This window comes from Rana temporaria, chromosome 2, assembly GCF_905171775.1.
Source record: "Rana temporaria chromosome 2, aRanTem1.1, whole genome shotgun sequence".
NCBI lineage: Eukaryota > Metazoa > Chordata > Amphibia > Anura > Ranidae > Rana > Rana temporaria.
In genome coordinates this window covers 45779647-45799386 of record NC_053490.1, presented here as the reverse complement: position 1 = coordinate 45799386, position 19740 = coordinate 45779647, and the positions used below count along the sequence as shown (strand labels likewise).

The 19740-nt window shown below is 47.1% G+C and overlaps 1 protein-coding gene across 2 annotated transcripts in view; it reads left to right on the top strand.

The window, feature by feature from the left end:
- Positions 1 to 19740, top strand: part of VSTM5 (V-set and transmembrane domain containing 5) — a 117753-nt gene that overhangs the window by 80816 nt on the left and 17197 nt on the right. For both annotated transcript variants that reach the window (XM_040340150.1, XM_040340151.1), the window contains exons 2-3: positions 8868 to 9194; positions 9289 to 9426. In XM_040340150.1, coding sequence (XP_040196084.1) covers positions 8868 to 9194; positions 9289 to 9426 — 465 coding nt within the window. The remainder of the gene's footprint in view (positions 1 to 8867; positions 9195 to 9288; positions 9427 to 19740) is intronic.

The following is a 19740-nucleotide window of genomic DNA, read 5'->3' as shown; positions in this document are numbered from 1 at the left end:
AATCGAGCAATATGATTGTATTTTGCTGACAATTTCCGAAATCAGTTTTGGATTATCTGACTGCTATATGCAGACTATCTCTGAATCCACATTTTGGCCTTTTCCAGTTTGATTTTGCCCTAAGTCACACTGTAAGTTTTACTACCACCTTACTGTTAAGTACTTCTAATATAGGGGCCCTTTATTTGAGTCCTCTTTATTCTCATTAAAGATCGCTCACTTTATATATTTTCTATTTTCAAATTTACTTTCTGACTGTCATCAGTCCTTAATCCAGATATATCTACTTTTGCAATTAGCTCAGTGTCCCTGCATTTTTTTTTATTTTAATCGCCAACTCCTCTAGGTATATTTTTATGAGTTAGCATCATCGTTATATATATTTAGCCATAATGAGTTTTTAAATAACATTTATATTGTTATTGATAGAGGGCTTTCCCCTAACGTGATGTCTTTCTATTGTCCTCTAATAGCCACATATAGGGGTTTATGGATCCGAATCTGCCATCGGGTGGTTTGGGGTTTGCTGATTGGTTTGCATGGGAGCATTGGGTAGGTTTCTTTTTCATTTTCCTCCCCTACAGGGAAGTTTGTGCTTGATTGCACTATGTGGGTTTCCTCATGTGGGGGGTTGGATTTTCTGTGGATCCTGTTTGGTACCTTGGCCTCTACTGCTCTGCCATATTTCCCAGCCAAACTATATATTGTTTTAATCTATGAAGATTTTGTGTATGTACTGAGTGGAATCTGAATAAATTGATAAATAATCTGTGTTTCATTTCCTTAGAGCCACTCATTGAGCTGGTCATGTCACAAATCCCCTGATGAAGCCAAAGGTTTGGCGAAACTAGTCGGGAAGACCCGACCATTAATCCATACTTTGATATTTTGCTCCCACATTTATACTGTACTGCTTATATGTTTGAACCGATCTTTTATCTTTTTGTAACAAATACATTTCTTTTTTATCTAATGTATCTACATTGTTCTGGTTTCTATTTGCTGGCACCGCAATAATCCCACACTCCTCCATCCCTCCACTCTATTTAAATTAAGGGATGAGGTGCCACATCTTTATTAGGACTATCGCAAATTATCACTAATTATCATTTTTTCCATATAATAAACACTATTAGCCAGATTCAGAGAGAGTTATGCCGACGTAACTCTGAATCTGCGCCGTCGTAAGTTTAAGTGTATGCTCAAACTGAGATACACTTAAACCTAGCTAAGATACGACAGCCTGCGCCGTCGTATCTTAGTGTGCAATTTTTCAGCTGGCCGCTAGGTGGCGCTTCCGTTGAGTTTGGCGTAGAATATGTAAATGCCTAGATACGCCGATTCACAAACGTACGTGCGCCCGTCGCAGTAAAGATACGCCGTTTCCGTATGAGATACGCCGCGTAAAGATAAAGCTGCCCTCTAGGTGGCGTAGCCAATGTTAAGTATGGCCGTCGTTCCCGCGTCGAAATTTGAAAATTTTACGTTGTTTGCGTAAGTCGTCCGTGAATGGGGCTGGACGTAATTTACGTTCACGTCGAAACCAATACGTCCTTGCGGCGTACTTTGGAGCAATGCACACTGGGATATGTACACGGACGGCGCATGTGCCGTTCGTAAAAAACGTCAATCATGTCAGGTCACCAAACATTAACATAAAACACGCCCCCCCCATCCTCATTTGAATTAGGCGCGCTTACGCCGGCCCCATTTACGCTACGCCGCCGTAAGTTAGGAGGCAAGTGCTTTGTGAATACAGTACTTGCCTCTCTGACTTAAGGCGGCATAGCGTAAATACGATACGCTACGCCGCCTTAAAGATATGCGCCCCTACCTGAATCTGGCTAAGTATTTATTAGCATCAAGAGAACAACCACATATATATAATCAACCGTATGATCAGCAGCCATGTGGGCTCTATGCCTGTAAAGTGTGGGCTTTGATCAATAAAATCACTGATATTTAACACTAGGATTTGACTAGGAGCATTACCTGGATTACATTCCGATCAGCATGTCAGAGAAGGCTCCACTGCTGCTAAGCAACCTGCAGGAAGCTCAACTGTCTACAACCAATAGAGATGGGCTCGGGTGTGTTTGAAATCCCACATGCCCGATCCCGACAGGAAGCCGACACAACACAGCGCTAATCACAGCCAGTGAGACATTTCCTGATCTGTGCAGCTGCGGACCGTGAAATGTCTCACTGCCTGTGATTAGCTCTGTGCAGTGTGGGCTTCCTGGCAGGCTCTGGCATGTGGAATTTTGAACATGCCCAGCCCATCTCTAACAACAAATTGTGCTGACCCTCCTGTACATCAGCCCCATAAAGTAACAAGCACTGGGTTCCTATGTGCTGTCGCTGCTGCCATGGAGACAGAGACCAGCGCTGTGAATAGCCGGGATAGGAAAGCAACTCTGGTTGTTCCACCACTGGTCCACACTGGGAGGATTCCCCCATCCACCTATAATGTGTAGATGGGGGAATTGGATCATTTCTTTTTTTTTTTCATTTAACCCAATAGTTGAATGAAAAAAAGTGGTCAATGTATGGGCTGCCTAAGAGCTAAGACCAGCCATAGACAGTTTAAATCTCAGCTGGTTCAGCAGGACTGGCTGAGATTTGAACTATTAATGAGCAGATTCTCTTATGATTATCACTAGTGGTTGCTGTATAGCCACTAGTGATAATCACTGTTTGTCGGGAGAATACAATTGCTGGGCAGGAGGGATATTCCCCTGTCACCACTGTCTGTGTTGATGGGGGAATCGTGCAAGTTTCTTTCCTACAATCTGTGGATGCAGGAAAGAAATTTGCACCGTATATTACCTGCCTAACTAAAAGTGAAAGTAAATTGTGAATGTCTTGAAAGAACAGGAGAGGGGGATGGAGACAGATGGGGAGAGAAGGAATGGAGATAATGCAGTTCAGTAATTACAGTGTACTGCAGTCTGCAGTGCACACACTTACCCCCGGCCCAGGCTAGAATCTCAGGCATCATTCACACACAGCCCCTCTCTTCAGATACAGCACACCGGGATAGTGTGGGCGGGACTGAGGAGCTGTATTCCTCCCTGCTCGTATGTGAGGAGAGTGAGGGGGGTGGCTGGACTCGCTGGGCTGTAAAAGAGTATCATAGACTGAAACTCGGCTCAGCTTGCAGTCACGACTCTCGGAATTTACAGGCTGGTTCTCCTGTCCGAAGGATGGGAGAAATCAGTCTGTTTTTTCAATAACTGAGATGAAGGCTTGGGCCCCCTACCCCCTCCCCTCCCCCCACAGTGCTTGTGGAGTCCTTCCTGCAACTCGCTCTTCTCTGTGCCAATGAGGGTGCAGGATCGGGCGGCTGTGGTTGCGTGAGCGCTCGCATTATGCAGTGTCAGTGAGCAAAGGGAGGGGAGAGGACTGACTGGGGATGCTCTCCCTCTCAGGAGAGACTAGTCTCTCCTGAGAGGGAGAGCATCCCCAGTCAGTCCTCTCCCCTCCTCTCCTGAGAGGGAGAGCATCCCCAGTCAGTCCTCTCCCCTCCCTCTGCTCACTGACACTGCATACCTCAGCCGCCCGATCCTGCATCCTCATTGGCGGCCCAGCGGCGGCCCAAGCAAAATACAAACGAAATGCAAAAAAATAATTTTATTTTGGGGGGGGGGCACATGGTGGGGCACAGCATAATGTTGGGGGGGTCAGGGCCCCCTCTGCCCCCCCCAGGGACGCCATTGCTGTTACCTGGCTGTGTGCAAAGGGAAGGCCTGAAAATTCTAGCAGCTTCTATGAGAGTAAGTGCTACACATGATAATTCAGGATTCAGAATATCTGCTGATTTGGGCTTTAGCCCTTCCAGCCTAAAGAAATATCAACATTATTAGAAGGTTGTCATCTGAACAATGCTGCTGTTAGAAGCTATAGAAAGGTTTTTTAAGACCAGAGCTTTCTTTAAAGCAGGGGTGGGCAATTATTTTTTCGATGGGGCCACATGAGAAACTAAAAATATTTTGGAGGGCCGGGCCAAAAGGCTAAACTCAATACTGCATAAAATCAATTGTATTTCTTTATAAAAAGCAGTAAATATCATTTATGGACAACTGGTACGAGTACTTGGCACTGGCACATGGCACAGGAGGGGGACAGAGGCTGGGGACATGGCACAGGAGGGGGACAGAGGCTGGGGACATGGCACAGGAGGGGGACAGAGGCTGGGGACATGACACAGGAGGGGGACAGAGGCTGGGGACATGACACAGGAGGGGGACAGAGGCTGGGGACATGACACAGGAGGGGGACAGAGGCTGGGGACATGACACAGGAGGGGGACAGAGGCTGGGGACATGACACAGGAGGGGGACAGAGGCTGGGGACATGACACAGGAGGGGGACAGAGGCTGGGGACATGACACAGGAGGGGGACAGAGGCTGGGGACATGACAGAGGCTGGGGACATGACACAGGAGGGGGACAGAGGCTGGGGACATGACACAGGAGGGGGACAGAGGCTGGGGACATGACACAGGAGGGGGACAGACGCTGGGGACATGACACAGGAGGGGGACAGACGCTGGGGACATGACACAGGAGGGGGACAGAGGCTGGGGACATGACACAGGAGGGGGACAGAGGCTGGGGACATGACACAGGAGGGGGACAGAGGCTGGGGACATGACACAGGAGGGGGACAGAGGCTGGGGACATGGCACAGAGGCTGCAAATAAATTATCATATCACTTCTTCACATCATCAGTATGCTGTGTCTTCCTCCTGTGCCCCTTTCACCTCTCCACAGATCTGACCTGTGGAGAGGTGAAAGGGGCACAGGAGGAGGACACAGCATACTGATGATGTCTAGGTAGGATAGCACTTCACACTCTGCTGCTGGACTGAGGAGGACTCACCAGACAAGGCCAGGGCAGTGGCACTGAGGGCAGGCAGCAGGCGTCGCGAGGAGTCCTACTCCAACGAAGAGAGTGGAGACCAGGGTCCACTCCAGGTCCGGGCACCAGCATGGCGGCTGGCCGACTGCTACAGTCAGTCAGTCGGGCGGGCAGAGCAGGCAGGCAGGCGCACTGGTCGGTCTCTGTCTGCCTTCACTCAGTCCACTCCGTCACAGTGGGGGTGCGTCTGCAGTGTGTCCACTACATCTGCTGCTGTGTGCTATCCCGCCGGTGCCGCTCTCCACAGAGTCCACACATTCTACGATGTTCCTCAGTTTCCCCGCGCTGCTCTTTTGAATAGGCTGGCAGCAGTGTTGTAAGCGCGAAAATGCGCTTTGATAATTGGCTGCGCGGCGGGTGGTGGTGGGCTGGGCAGTCAGAGAGGGCAAGGCTATGCATAATGTAGGAGGACTAGACGCTGCCTGCGCTGCGGCTCACATTCGGATCTTTTTACAGGCACATTTCCCTTATTACGGACTTTTACGAACAGGGAAAAAGTGCCTTTTATTTACGTACTGTCCGTAATTCTATGGACGGTTGGCAACTAGGGTTTTCCCGATACCACTTTTTTAGGACTGAGTACAAGTACCGATAGTTTTTTTTATGTACTCGCCGATACCGGATACCGATACTTTTTTTTAAATGTGTCCCCAAATGCAGCCATGTCCCCCGTATAGCAGCCATGTCCCCCGTATAGCAGCCATGTCCCCCGTATAGCAGCCATGTCCCCCGTACAGCAGCCATGTCCCCAGTACAGCAGCCATGTCCCCAGTACAGCAGCCATGTCCCCAGTATAGCAGCCATGTCCCCTAGTACAGCAGTCATGTCCCCAGTACATCAGCCATGTCCCCCGTACAGCAGCCATTGTCCCCCGTACAGCAGCCATTGTCCCCCGTACAGCAGCCATTGTCCCCCGTACAGCAGCCATTGTCCCCCTTACAGCAGCCATTGTCCCCCGTACAGCAGCCATTGTCCCCCGTACCTACTGTTATCACCGCGGCGGGGAACATTACAGACAGCGTTCGTTTGAACAGCTCTTTTCCCCGCTGCGCATAGACACTCCCCCTTGGACGGATCTGTCCAATCGCGAGCAAGGGGGAGTGTCTATGTGACTCCCCCTTGCTCGCGATTGGACAGATCCGTCCAAGGGGAGTGTCTATGCGCGGCGGGGAAAACAGCTGTTCAAACGAACGCTGTCTGTAATGTTCCCCGCCGCGGTGATTAACGTGGCAGCGGCGGCGGTTTCGGCGGCGGCGGGGGGGGAGGTATTCTATTTTAGTATCGGGGGTATTAGCGGGAGTACGAGTACTCCCGCTAATACTCGGTATCGGTCCCGATACTGGTATCGGTATCGGGACAACCCTATTGGCAACACTGCCCGGGGGCCGGATTAAAAGGTCCGCCGGGCCGTATACGGCCCGCGGGCCGTAGTTTGCCCAGGTCTGCTTTAAAGCCTAACTATAGGCTCAGTAATCCCCCCAAAGGACTCCCCCTGCAGAAAATGTTTACTTACCTTTTAGTCTAAGCAAAAGTCCTAATTTTCCTTGCACACGAGTGGGATTTACAAGAGAACACAGCTTCGCCTTATTTACAAAGCTAAGTGAACATGCACTTTGCAAAATGAACAGCCTCCAGTCCATTAATAAGTCAACCTCACTGAAACATTCCAGTCCAGCCTTAATCAACCTCTTTACCCCCGAGGAACCCTAAAGCCTCGTACACACGCTTGGTATTCTCGGCAAGAACCAGCAAGAAAACTGCTAGCAAAGCTTTCTTGCCGAGTAAACCGAGCGTGTGTACGAGGCTTTTAGGTTTCTCGTCTGGAAATCTGACCACAATCTCGACGAGAAAAATAGAGATCCTGCTCTCTATTTTCTCGTCAAGATTCTTGTCGGCCTGTTTCCCAAAGAGAAACCCGAGAGTGTGTATACTAACCTGTCGCCGAGGAAACCCACGCATGCTCGAAATGACTTTGATGCATGCGCGGTAGCTTCCACGGCATAGGTAGTGTGAAGCAAGATGGTGGCGACGGCATCGAATGTGACAAGCGCACATAAGTGATGGCGTCACCATGTCACCGCGGTTCTTTTGAAATGAGTGTGTGTACACTCGGGCGGCAAGAGATTCTTGCCAAGAATCTCGTCAGAAAAAACAACGTTTTTTTCCTGATGAGATTCTTGCCTGTGTGTACAAGGCCTTAAACTCATTTTCAGGTCTTGGGGAACCTTTTCTAATACCAGTTAAATAAGTGTCAGTGGGAAAAATGTCCCTAACATTGGTGGACAGTGAGAAGAATGCCACACTTTAAGTGGTGGTCAAATTGCCACACTTTCAGACAGCTAGGAAGATCATTGGTGTCAGTCCATTGTCACTGTCAAGTGGCATTAGCCCTGCAACTATGCAGGAACCTTTAGGTGAGAGGTCCACCAACTACATCTCAAGGAACCCCTAGCAACCTCTGAAGGCATGGGCGTCCGCTCTATAGGGCAAGGGGGGTCGTTTGCCCCCCCCCCTGTAATAGCCAGGGAGAGCCAGGAGTAGGGCCGAACTGGCCCTGGGGCCGCTTTAAGCGGTGAATGCAGCGCTCCCCTCCTTCTGTCCTTCGGCGCTCGTATCGTATGTCATGGAGCTGGGTCTGTGGGCAAGGTCCCGCCCCCTAGTTCGGCTCGTCTGATAGTCTTCTAGTGTTCCGCTGAACTAAGGGGGTGGGACCTCGCACACAGGCCCAGCTCTGTGACATACGATACGAGCGCCAGAGGACAGAGGGAGGGGAGCGCCGTTTTATATCGTTTACCAGGCCTGTGCTTTATTTGTTCCAACATCTGTTGCCACAGGTAACACTATACTATTTTCTGATGTGTTTTTAGCCAGTCTGGAAATGCAGAGCAAACACAACACAGATTTGTAGCCTACGGCATAGTTTCTAGTTGTCCCTTATTTAGAGTGCCTGTCCCTCTTCTGGAATCAAATACATTTGTCCCTCATTCCAAAAGGTTCCTCTTGAACCTGAAATAAATATACTGTCAATATAGTGTAGTGTTTCAGTCAAGGAAAAGGGGTGCTGTGTAATGTAAAGGGGGCCAGTGATGCAGGGTGCTGTGTAATGTAAAGGGGGCCAGTGATGCAGGGTGCTGTGTAATGTAAAGGGGGCCAGTGATGCAGGGTGCTGTGTAATGTAAAGGGGGCCAGTGATGCAGGGTGCTGTGTAATGTAAAGGGGGCCAGTGATGCAGGGTGCTGTGTAATGTAAAGGGGGCCAGTGATGCAGGGTGCTGTGTAATGTAAAGAGGTCCAGAGCTGTGGGGTGCTGTGTAATGTAAAGGGGTCCAGAGGTGCGGGGTGCTGTGTAATACTGGTGCAGGGGTCTACTGGTGCAGGGTGCTGTGTAATGTAAAGGGGTCCAGTGATGCAGGGTGCTGTGTAATGTAAAGGGGGCAAGTGATGCAGGGTGCTGTGTAATGTAAAAGGGTCCAGAGCTGTGGGGTGCTGTGTAATGTAAAGGGGTCCAGTGATGCAGGGTGCTGTGTAATGTAAAGGGGGCAAGTGATGCAGGGTGCTGTGTAATGTAAAGGGGTCCAGAGCTGTGGGGTGCTGTGTAATGTAAAGGGGTCCAGAGCTGTGAGGTGCTGTGTAATGTAAAGGGGTCCAGAGGTGCAGCTGTGGAGAGGGGGTACACAGTAGTGACAAAGAGATATTGAAAGATGCAGGGGGCACAGTGGGGTGTTTTTACATTCTAAATAAATGTCAGCGGACGCCCATGTCTGGAGGAACCCTAGAGTTCCAAAGAACCCTGGTTGAAAATGGCTTATCTAAACTATAATCAATCACTTAGCATTTTTTTTATGGCCAACATATTAACACTTGGTTTGACCTAAAAGATTTGAATTGATGTTTGTGAACAGAATATCAAAAACTAAAATGTCCTGAATATTTTCTCCTTCAGGCAAAGGTATCATGTTGCTCATCCCAGAGCCCATCATAAACGCCACAGTGATGCAGAATGTACTCCTGTCCGTCGACCACACCTGTAATGGAACATCATGGATTCAGTGGCAGTTCGTGTCCAGCTGGAAGTCGCAATGCATCATAGAGTGGAAAACAAACTCTTACATCAACATCTCCAGTAGTTACAGTGGGCGCGTTCACAACTATGACAATGGCTCCATACAGCTCTTGAATGTGGAGGTCAGAGATTCTGGGTTCTACATGATCACCCTGAGCGATGAAACTGGCAACATCAAACAGAGTACAATCATCCTCAATGTCCATGGTAGAAGCTGTCCATTGATTTTTGATGATTCTTTTAGACATTCCCCAACTTACTGCCTATTATATGTCTTATTCACATCTGTCTCTCCTTCCAGAGGTCCGCTATGAGGAGTTTTATTTTGTGGCGGTGTTTATAGCATTCCTGGCTGCTGGGTCGGCAGTTTTAGTCTGTCTCATGTGGGTGTGTAATAAATGCATTAACATCTGCCAGAAGAGAAAACAGCACCGACGAGGTAACGCAGTCTTGTGTTTTATATTAGTATGTGTTGTGTTGTTTTGTATATCTGTCTGTGCATTACCTCAGGCCAGAGTAGGACAGAGTTGCCCCCTGGGCTATTTCTAATGAGATAAATTGCCGGTGGCTTTGAGTGGCTCACTATTCAAACATTAATCAGAGCGGGACACATACTGGGCATTAAAATAGCTACCATGTTCAGAGCTGCAATTACCAAGTAAAATTAAAGTCCAAGGGTAGATTTTCACTGCCTATTTTCACCGAACAAATATCACACCACTGTGCTGAAACTGCATGCATTGCTCTCAGTTGCAGGGTGGTTGCTGTGCAGCCCCTTTCGCTTGCATGGGTTGTGTTTGGTGACAGTACTGCCAAATGAATGCCACAGGGGCTGTAAAAATGAATTTTAACCACATGATTTTACTATCCATTCCCGAAAGTGTAAACGAGCCTTACAGCATCAACTTCCTTTGCCACTCTGAGATGTTATGCATCTTAATGTGGCAAGCCGCAAGAGATGCTGGAAGGCGTGAAAAGTTTTTTTTTTTTACTATACCCTCATGTCTGTTAGGAACAACCTCCTTTCAGCATGTCCACCAATCAATGAGGAATTTAGCCCCCGGAAATCTTTCCTTACCATGAACTGTCTGGATGGTTGTGTCTGCTGCACTCCCCATGCAAAACTTCCCAGTCCTGCCCTACACTTGTGCCCATGGAAAACAGGGGCTTGATAAATTAGATAGCTGAGTGTGGCTGAGGTCAGTTAAAGTGTTAATAAATGTTAATAAACCCAGGGGCCATATGGGCAGCCTAGGTAAAATTTGAAAACAAAATAAATAAAAATTAATTGTTTGGTCTTTTTTTATCAAGAAGCCATGTCAGTGACAGTTGTCACTTCACTGTGTTTCTTTCTAGCTGCTCATCAATAGAGAAATACTAGCAAACAAATGTAATTAATTGGAGTTCCGCGCTTAGGTGTGTGCTAAGCTACTGCCTCCCCACAAAAAACCCCCCACAAATAATCAAACAAAAAAAAGGGGGGGGTGGTGCTGCCTTCCAGCTGTAGTGAAACAATCCCTGTCAAACTGGCAGTATAGTGACAAACAACAATAGTATATGTGTATGGCTTCGTGCACACGTCCGAGGAACTCGTCGTAAATGAAACATCGTTTTCCTCGACGAGTTCCTTGTTAGGCTTGTCGAGAATCTTGACAAGCTTTCTTTGCGTACACACTGTCAAGACCAAATCTCGTCGTTCTCAAACGCGGTGACGTTCAACACGTACGACGGCAGGGGAAGTTCCATTCCACTGGCGCCACCCTTGGGGCTGCTTTTGCTAATCTCATGTTACTGCGTGTTAAGTAAAAGTTTGGTAAGAGACGATTCACACTTTTCAGTCTGTTAAAGCGTGACGAATGTGCTATCTCCATTACAAACGCTACTTTTACCGAAGGTGCGCTCCCGTCTCATACTTTATTCTGAGCATGCACGGGTTTCTAAGCATACACACGAACGTGTTTCTCGTCAAAAACCAGCCCGACGAGGAACACGACGAGGAAATTGAGACTACCGACGAGGAAAAAGAGAACTTGTTCTCTTTTTTTCTCATCGAGTTCCTCGACAGTTTTCTCGATGAAAAACATACACACGACCGTTTTCCTGGGCAAAAAAGCTCTGCCACCAAGTTTCTTGATGGATTCTGTCCCAAATCTCCTCGGTCAGCCTTATAAGTTATAGTGGATTGGGAATATTAAAAAAACAGTAAATAACATAGGCATGTGTATCTATATATAGAGGCTAAATAGAAACCTCCCCATTGCCCAAATTATATATAATAAAGAGTATTCATAAACAAAGTGCATATAAAAAAACAACATTGAGTATAAGCAATCTAAATTCAGTGCAGAGTTGTGTAACAATAGTGAAGTGATTAACGTATGAAAAAGAAACAGTCCAAATCTGCAACAAAAAAGCTATTAGCAAAAATTGTTCATAATTCAAAATTCCCAAGGTGACTTGTGCAGGATGCCAAAGTGACACTTTATTGCAGCTTTCGTGACAGATAATAGATTGACTTTTCCGTGCCCCCCTCTTGATTATGCACTCACCAGATCTCTGTATCCCTGCAGGGGTGAAAGGCATATAATCAGATTAGGCTCCTCTGCTCCTGATGTCCCAGTGATCAATATGACTGTGTCTTCCGTAGCGTTGTTCATGCGAAGGGGTATCCACATGTAATGGAGTTTAAAAATCGGAAACTCAGCCTAAATCTGGATAATAAAATGTATTAAAAAAAGGATAATCTTATAAAAAAGCGGGGCTACAATTGTCCAAGCTTACATTTAAGTAAAAACAAGTCCTTAGGTCTGGGTGGCGTGCGTTCCACAGACCACAGCGCAAAAAACTGAAGTTCTGGAAGTGATGTGAATGTGTGCCAAGCTCCGCCTTGCACGTTTCATCATAAAACATAGTCTGAGGCCGCCTCAGAAGACGTCCTATGATGAAACGCGTAAGTCAGTAATTCCTTTAGAAACCTCCATCTATGTTCCTCAATATTAAACACCATATATCCAGCTAACAAGGGGCCTTAATTTGCACAAGAATAGGTGTAGGCTGATTGAAAAGATCTTCCCTAACAATTGATAGGATATCCCTATTTCACCTTTGAAAATCACCTTAAGGTGATATTAAACCCAAAAGCAAACATTTATTATATTGCAGCTTACCATTTCATAGATGTGATGGTTTAATTCGTTTTCTTTTTTTAGACTTTACTTATTTATGTAAAACCTTTATCCCGAAAAAAAAAATTTTTTGCTATAATGCTTATAAGTATTAGCTGGAGTTTGGCTTCAATTTGTTAGTGTATCTTTTATTTTATTTTTTAATGTAGACTTATTGAATCCAACCACAAATACAAATACAGAAAAACTAACAATGATAATCAAAGGTCCCATACATCCCAGACCCATGAGGTGACCAGCAGATTACCGGCTGCGTGGAAGGACCCATCATTTTATCTTTTCTAACATTAAACCAAAAGTATGCATCTTCCAAAATGATATAAGACAGCGAAGAAATACAATAGAAGGCAAGGAAGAAAAAGGGGGCGTATCATCAAGTACATTAGGATACCCCAGCGTAGACATGTGCAGATTGGAAAAATTTGTTTTGAATAGATTTGTAATGTCACTAATTTTGTTTCATTATGGAATTTGTTTAGTTTGGTTTCGGAATTCTTTAGTTTTGTTTTTGTTAAATTTAGTTTCATCAAATTTAGTTTCATGTATTAACGTATAACGAATTCCAACTTTTCAGAACAATTAGACTTCGGATAGGCCAAAAAACGATTAGCCGATTCGAATTCTGTGTGAAGAAATAGCTGGTTATAAAGCAGCGGGTCGGGAAGCTGGCTGCCCACATCCTTAACAACCACGAGTCATCCGCTGTCAGCGGGCTTCCCGACTGACAGATAAATATAAAGATAAAGAATGCCGGCAGTTGCCAAGCAATATAAATTTTTTTTTTAAATGGCGTAGCCATACCTTTGGGTCTGGCATGGATTTTAAGGGGAACCCAATGCAAAAAAAAATTGTGAAATCCATACCAGACCCTTATCCGAGCATGCAGCCTGGCAGTTCAGGAAAGGGGGGGCGAGCGAGCCCCATCCTCCTGGACCATACCAGGCCACATGCCCTCAACATGTTTCCTGTGTTTCTTATGCCCTGTACACACGATCGGTCCATCCGATGAAAACGGTCTGATGAACCGTTTTCATCGGTTATCCGATGAAGCTGACTGATGGTCAGTCGTGCCTATACACCATCGGTTTTAAAACCGATCGTGTCAGAACGCGGTGACGTAAAACACAACGACGTGCTGAAAAAAACAAAGTTCAATGCTTCCAAAAATGCGTCGACTTCATTCTGAGCATTCGTGGATTTTTCGGTTAAATTTAAAACAAGTTGGCATTTTTTTAACCGATGGATAAATAACCGATGACGCCCACACACAATCAGTTTAACCGATCGTGTGTACGCGGCCTTACTTTTTGACACCTTTTTTGGGGAATGGGTACGGGCAATTGCCAGCATTCTTTATCTTTATAAATATTTTTAAATCTGTCAGCGGGGAAGCCCACTGACAGATAATGACTCATGGTTGTCAAGGACGCGGGCGGATGGCTTCCAGGCCCGCTGCTTAACAACCGGCTATTTCTTCACACAGAATTCAAATCGCTTGATCGTTTTTTGACCGATCCGAATTCGAATCATTCTGAAAAGTTGGAATTCGTTGGAAAACGAATAAACAAAACAAATTTTAATGGGTTTCAATGAAATTTGTTACTATTCGTTACTATTTCATTTTGAGATTCGGATACATCCAAATCTCCAAATAACCAAAAATGTGTCCGAATATATAAACAAATTACACATGTCTACCCCAGTGCATCTCCCCAGCGGGGATACTGCATGCCCTGAGATTCAGTCAGGTCTAACCATCATTGGCGAGGTATGGTAGCCTTGAGAATAGGAAACCGCTGTCCAATAAAACCAAGTTATGCACCGCTGTTCCTCCCTTCGCCTCAAGGCCGCAGTATGTTTTCCTGACGCATTCATGGCAGCACACACTGGGTTGTGACTCCGCCCCCACAACCTGACAGGATTGGTTAGCTATAAATTTGAAGGGGAGACGCCCCGCACCATTCTCTTTTTTTATCCTCACCTGACAGATTGGACGAACAAGCAAGAAGCATGCCTCTTACCGCAGATCGCCCCAGCAGGTTCAGCCTCTCCTGTTTGGAAGTCCCTCCTGTACAGTCTCTAAATGAGCTTTATGGTGGGAACCCCCGTTCTGGTGGTCTCAGGGGCTCTGGAATTATACTGGCATCTGTAGCAAGCTTTAAAGAAGCTTCAAATCTCGCAGTGGTCCCCACTTTCGCTCTGTCTTTCCTTCCAGTGCAGTGTGTGCTTCCACAAAGGTATTTGTATCATTACATTTGCCACCTAAGGTTAGTCCGTTTTGTACCTTTGCCTGCCTGTTGTTTTTTTCTCAGCTCTGCTGAGCCCTGTGGTTCCTCTGACACCCCATACTCTCGGGGTCACCGCCGCGTACCCCTCAGCGCTCTGCGCATGCACGCAGCTCAGTGATGATGCCGCCGGTCTCCTCTGCCCTCTTCCAAATGGCGGCGCCGTTTAAAAAAAAAAAAAAAAAAGGAAACACTCCTATCGCTCTGTAGTTCTGGCTGCAGTCCTGCTGCTCTGCTCTACTCAGAGTGAAGATTGCACCAGGTGTGTGCAGGCTCGTCCCAGTTCAGCCTGGGCCAATTGATTACACAAAAAAAAAAAAAAATAGGAACAAATAGGATAGAAGATATAATACATTTATATATTAATTTATAACATATTATAGGAGAAAGTATATCCATAATTAAACAATTAATATAATCCAAAAAATAAAAAATAAAATAAGGATAGATATATGTATATAAATCATTATATTTAATAAATATAAATGTTGGGGGGGGGGGACATATTGTAATGTTTTCCCTTCTCTCTTTTTTCCCACCTTTCCGGGCTGTCTCCCTGCTATCCTCATGGGGGCCACTGCCCTCGCAGACCACCATCAGCTGACCAGGTATAGAGGCCGTCCAGAAGGTGGTAAGTAGAGAAGAGACAAAAAAGAGAGCTTGGCCACTGACGCTACAGTTTTGGTAGCCCTATCGGGTCAAAAGACGCAAGTTTGCGGCACAGAGGGAGATTCTAGCCATGCTTCCGGCAGAAGGCGCAAGAAGTCACTCAAGGTTACCCTCTTGCTTTCTTCAATCAAGGCATAGCCGCTCGCGTCACAGCCACTCCTGTCATAGTCGGTCCCACCGCAGACAATTACCTTCATCCCAGATGGAGCTATCTTACCCGCACCACAGCAAATGTTTGCCAAATATGCGGGGCGCCAGCCTTGCCAGGGGAATTGGCCTGCCGCTCGTGCTTCATTGAAGTAACCAAGGATTCAGAGGCCAGAGTATATACTAAGCTCCTAGGAGAATCGCACAGGGATCAATTGTGGGCGATCCTTCCCCAAGCACATCGCCCAGCACCCGGCCGTTACGCCAGGCTGCAAAAACCCTCTCTAAGAATGAGGAGTGTGAGCAGGCGTCGGACTGTCTCTTCTTTAGTTGAACCATTTGCCCATTCAGTCGAGGAAGCGATCGGCTGGGAAGGGGTTATGGCAGAACCTCTGAAGGTTCAGAAATATTTCCTGGTGCTGAAAAGGGGGCCCTGAATCATTTCCCTTCATCAAAGAGCTGGAAAACCTCATAAAGGATGAGTGGGGGAGATCGCATAAGCGGCCCAGTATGAGCAACAAGTTTGCAGATTGTACCCCTTGTGGGAGTCTAGGATCAATTCTTTGATCAATGCAACTACGGTCGATTCATCTTTAATGCGACTCGCTAGAGACGTTTCTCTACCGATTGAAGATGCAGTTACCATCCGGGACGTTCTTGATCGTAAAATCAATATAGAACTGAAGAAAGCCTGCTCCACGACAGGAGACGCTAGTAGGCCGGCTATCACCACGGCGGCAGTAGCTAAAACTATCGCTGCATGGGCGGCTAACATTGAGAATTCCATTCTAGAAGGAGCCGACCAGGGGAAGATATTCTCCTCCCTACAGGGAAATTAAGTTGGCTTACGGCTCCTGAGGGGGCGACTTCATGACTGGGAAGAGCCTTATGGCTGAGACCCTGGATAGCGGAGACAGCATCAAAATCTACTGGTGCAAAACTCCATATGGCGGCTCAAGTGTATTTGGCACAAAGATGGACTTGGTCATCTCCAAGGTTACCGGGGGAAAATCCGGGCTGATTCCCTCCGATAGGAGACCAGAGCCCCAGAAGGGCCCCGCTTACAGACGCGATCTTCCTGTCAAGTACAGGGATGCTAGATCCTACCGTCCCGGCAGGAAATTTAGGAGGGACTGGAATACTCGACCCTCCATGTATTTACAGTAAGCCAAGGCTATCACAGCCGGGGAACAGCAGAAGTCCTTTTTGAGGGTCCGTCTGCCCACCCAGCTCAGGTGGGCACCAGACTCGAGATTCGCTCGGATATGGGCAACTCGTATAACAGATTCATGGACACTATCCTCTATCAAGACCGGTCACAATTGGAAATTCATGGGCACATTGCCAGGGAACACATTCCAGCCTACCAAGTACCTCCACACCAGAAAGGGAGGGGGTTTTATTCCCCTTTATTTCTGGTACAAAAAAAAAAAAAACAGGGGATCTACGTCCAGTCCTGGACCTAAAGAGGTTCAACAGACGATCAAAATAGAGGCCCTCAGATTGGAAAAGCCTTCAGTCCATTTTGTTGACAGTGGACGTGGGAGACTGGATGCTATCTCCTAGATTTTTCGGACGTTTACCTTCACGTCCCGATCATCCCGCCTTCCAGAGGTCCCTTCGGTTCTCAATCTATTAATCTCATTTCCAATTTTGGTGCCCCCCATTCGGCATCGCCTCAGCACCCAGAGCATTCAGCAAGTCAGGGTGTTCCTAGGGGCAGAATAATATACCAGGTTGTACCGGGTGCAACTCCCTCAAGAGAGGCTGAAGCCCTTACTCCAGAAGGTACAGAATCTGCTATCATCCAGACGTCTACTGTCAGAGCCTGCCTCAGTACCCGGGGGTCCATGTCAGCATCCATACCTTTGATACAGTGGCCCCTGTGACACATGCAAGTCTTACAGAACTCCTTTCTCAGGCAGTGGAATGGAACGTCAATACTCCAAACCATTCACATCCCGAACTGGGTAAAGCAATTAGTATGGTGGTGGACACACCCGTCCAACCTCAGGGAGTCCATTCCAATAGTTCCCCCAAGTCCAGAAGTAGTAACATCGAACGCCAGCCAGGGGGGATGGGGTCCACACTATCTAGACCAAGTAGCCCAAGGACAGTGGCACTTTCGGGCTCAGGGCATAGTGTCAAATATTTTAGAGCTCAGAGCAGCCTTTCAGGCTCTCCTGGCCATTGCGCCTCTTCTAGAGGGGAAGAGTGTCCTGATCAGGATGGACAACAAGTAGCGGTGTCATGTATCCAGATACAGGGGGGCATCAGGAGTCGCACGCTTCAAGAGGAAGCTTGCCCATATTGGAAAGGGCACAAGTGCACCTGTTAGATCTATGGGCAGTGTATGTCCCGGCAACACAGAATTCGTTGGCCAACTACCTAAGCCGAGAGACACTTTCAAACAACGAATGGTCCCTGAACCAACAGGTATTCTCCATTCTTACGAAAACTTGTGGAATACCAGAAGTCGACCTAGCGGCCACGCCAAAGAACTCCAAGTGTCAGAGGTTCCTGTCCAGAGCTCACTTTCCATCAGCCGAAGGGACAAACTGCCTAGCTCTTCCATGGAGCTTCGAGCTGGGGTACATTTTTCTTCCAACTTCTCGGATTACAAGATTCCTGTCCCGACTTCGGAGGTCCTCAGCCACGGTTATTGTACTAATACCGTTACGACCGAGGAGGCCATGGTTTACGACCCTGCTACAACTAGGTACGCGGCCTCCAATACATCTTCCAGTAACCTGGGATCTCATACATCAGAGGCAATTCTTCCATCCAGCCCAGAGAAGCTGCATTTGCCAGCTTGGAAGTTGAGAGGGCTAGGTTAGGGGAACTAGGATACTCTCAGGAGGTAATATCAACCTTATTACAAGCTCTAAGGAGCTCCACTGATGTCACCTATACTAGGATCTGGGAGAGGTTCGTGTCGTCGCAGCAAAGAGATTGGAATCCCATCTCAAATTCTTGAATTTCTTCAGTCAGGGCTTAACAAGGGCCCGGGCCCGGGTACCCTGAAGGTGCAAGTATCCGCCCTTTCAGCATGACGGGTACTAGATGGGCTCTTCATCATCCGGTCACTCTGTTCCTCAGGGCCTGCGTAAGATCAGACCACCTAGGAGGCCAGCCTTTCCAAAAGGGGATCTCTGTGTAGTACTCGAGGCCCTGTCCAATCCACCCTTTTCTCCATTCAACTTAGTCTCACCGTGGAACCTAGCTCTGAAGATGGCTTCCCGTATTGCGATCACCTCAGCTAAGAGGACGTCGGAGATACAAGCACTTATGGCTACGGAACCCCTATTTAGTGTTCTCCCCTGACAGAGTGGTTCTGAAGCCCTCAGACCATTTTTATCCAAGGGTAACTTCCTCCTTTCATTATAACCAGGACATCGTCCTTCCATCTTTTACTAATGAGAGGGGCGAGTCCCATGACTAGGATGTCAAGTCTACCATCTCCAGTTACTTCACAGCTACATCTCAGGAAGACGGATTCTGTCTTAATTATCCCACACGGGAGCAGACGAGGTCAGCCAGCTACCTCCCGTACCATTACCTCTTGGTTGTTAGTGCTATCGCGGAGACCTATTCCATCCAGCAACTTACGACTCCTAAAGAGCATTAGGGCTCATTCGACAGGAGCAGTGGCCACTTCTTGGGCAGCATTTTGCGGGATTTCACCGGAAACCATAGGTAGAGCAGCAACTTGGTCTTCCCAACACATCTTAATTTCTCACTACAGAGTGGATTCTGCTCTCCTGGCTACCGTCGACTTTGGCAGATCTGTTCTTAGAGCCAATTCCTCAGCGCTATAGAGAATAAATATTACTGTTTTCTTGCACCCTCCCGACTGGCGAGTTATTTCCCAGTGTGTGCTGCCATGAATGCGTCAGGAAAACGGAAAATTGTATACTCACCTTTCCGTAATTTTCCTTTCCTGACGCATCTTCATGGCAGCACACAGATGCCCGCCCTATTGTTTTATGATGATATATACAGAGAATGGTGCGGGGCGTCTCCCCTTCAAATTTATAGCTAACCAATCCTGTCAGGTTGTGGGGGCGGAGTCACAACCCAGTGTGTGCTGCCATGAAGATGCGTCAGGAAAGGAAAATTACGGAAAGGTGAGTATACAATTTTCCGTTTTTCCATCACTTGGGTCCCCTCAATTGTAGCAAACCATCGACCTAGCGAAGGGGGTTCAGTACACTTCCACTTTTGAAATACACAAACCCTAGCCACGTTAATCAGATGTACCAACAATGACATTTATAACAGCGTTTAGACATCGGGGTCAAATGTAATAATAATAAATAAAAAAATCCTCAGGGTGATTTTCAAGCTAAAAATCCGTGGGCTCAACTTTTCTGGACTTTCTCTCAAAAAGGGCAGATAAGTTGTCACTGCCAAAAAAATATAGTACAGTGTTCTTGTTCATGTATCTAAATCCGCTAATACATTTAA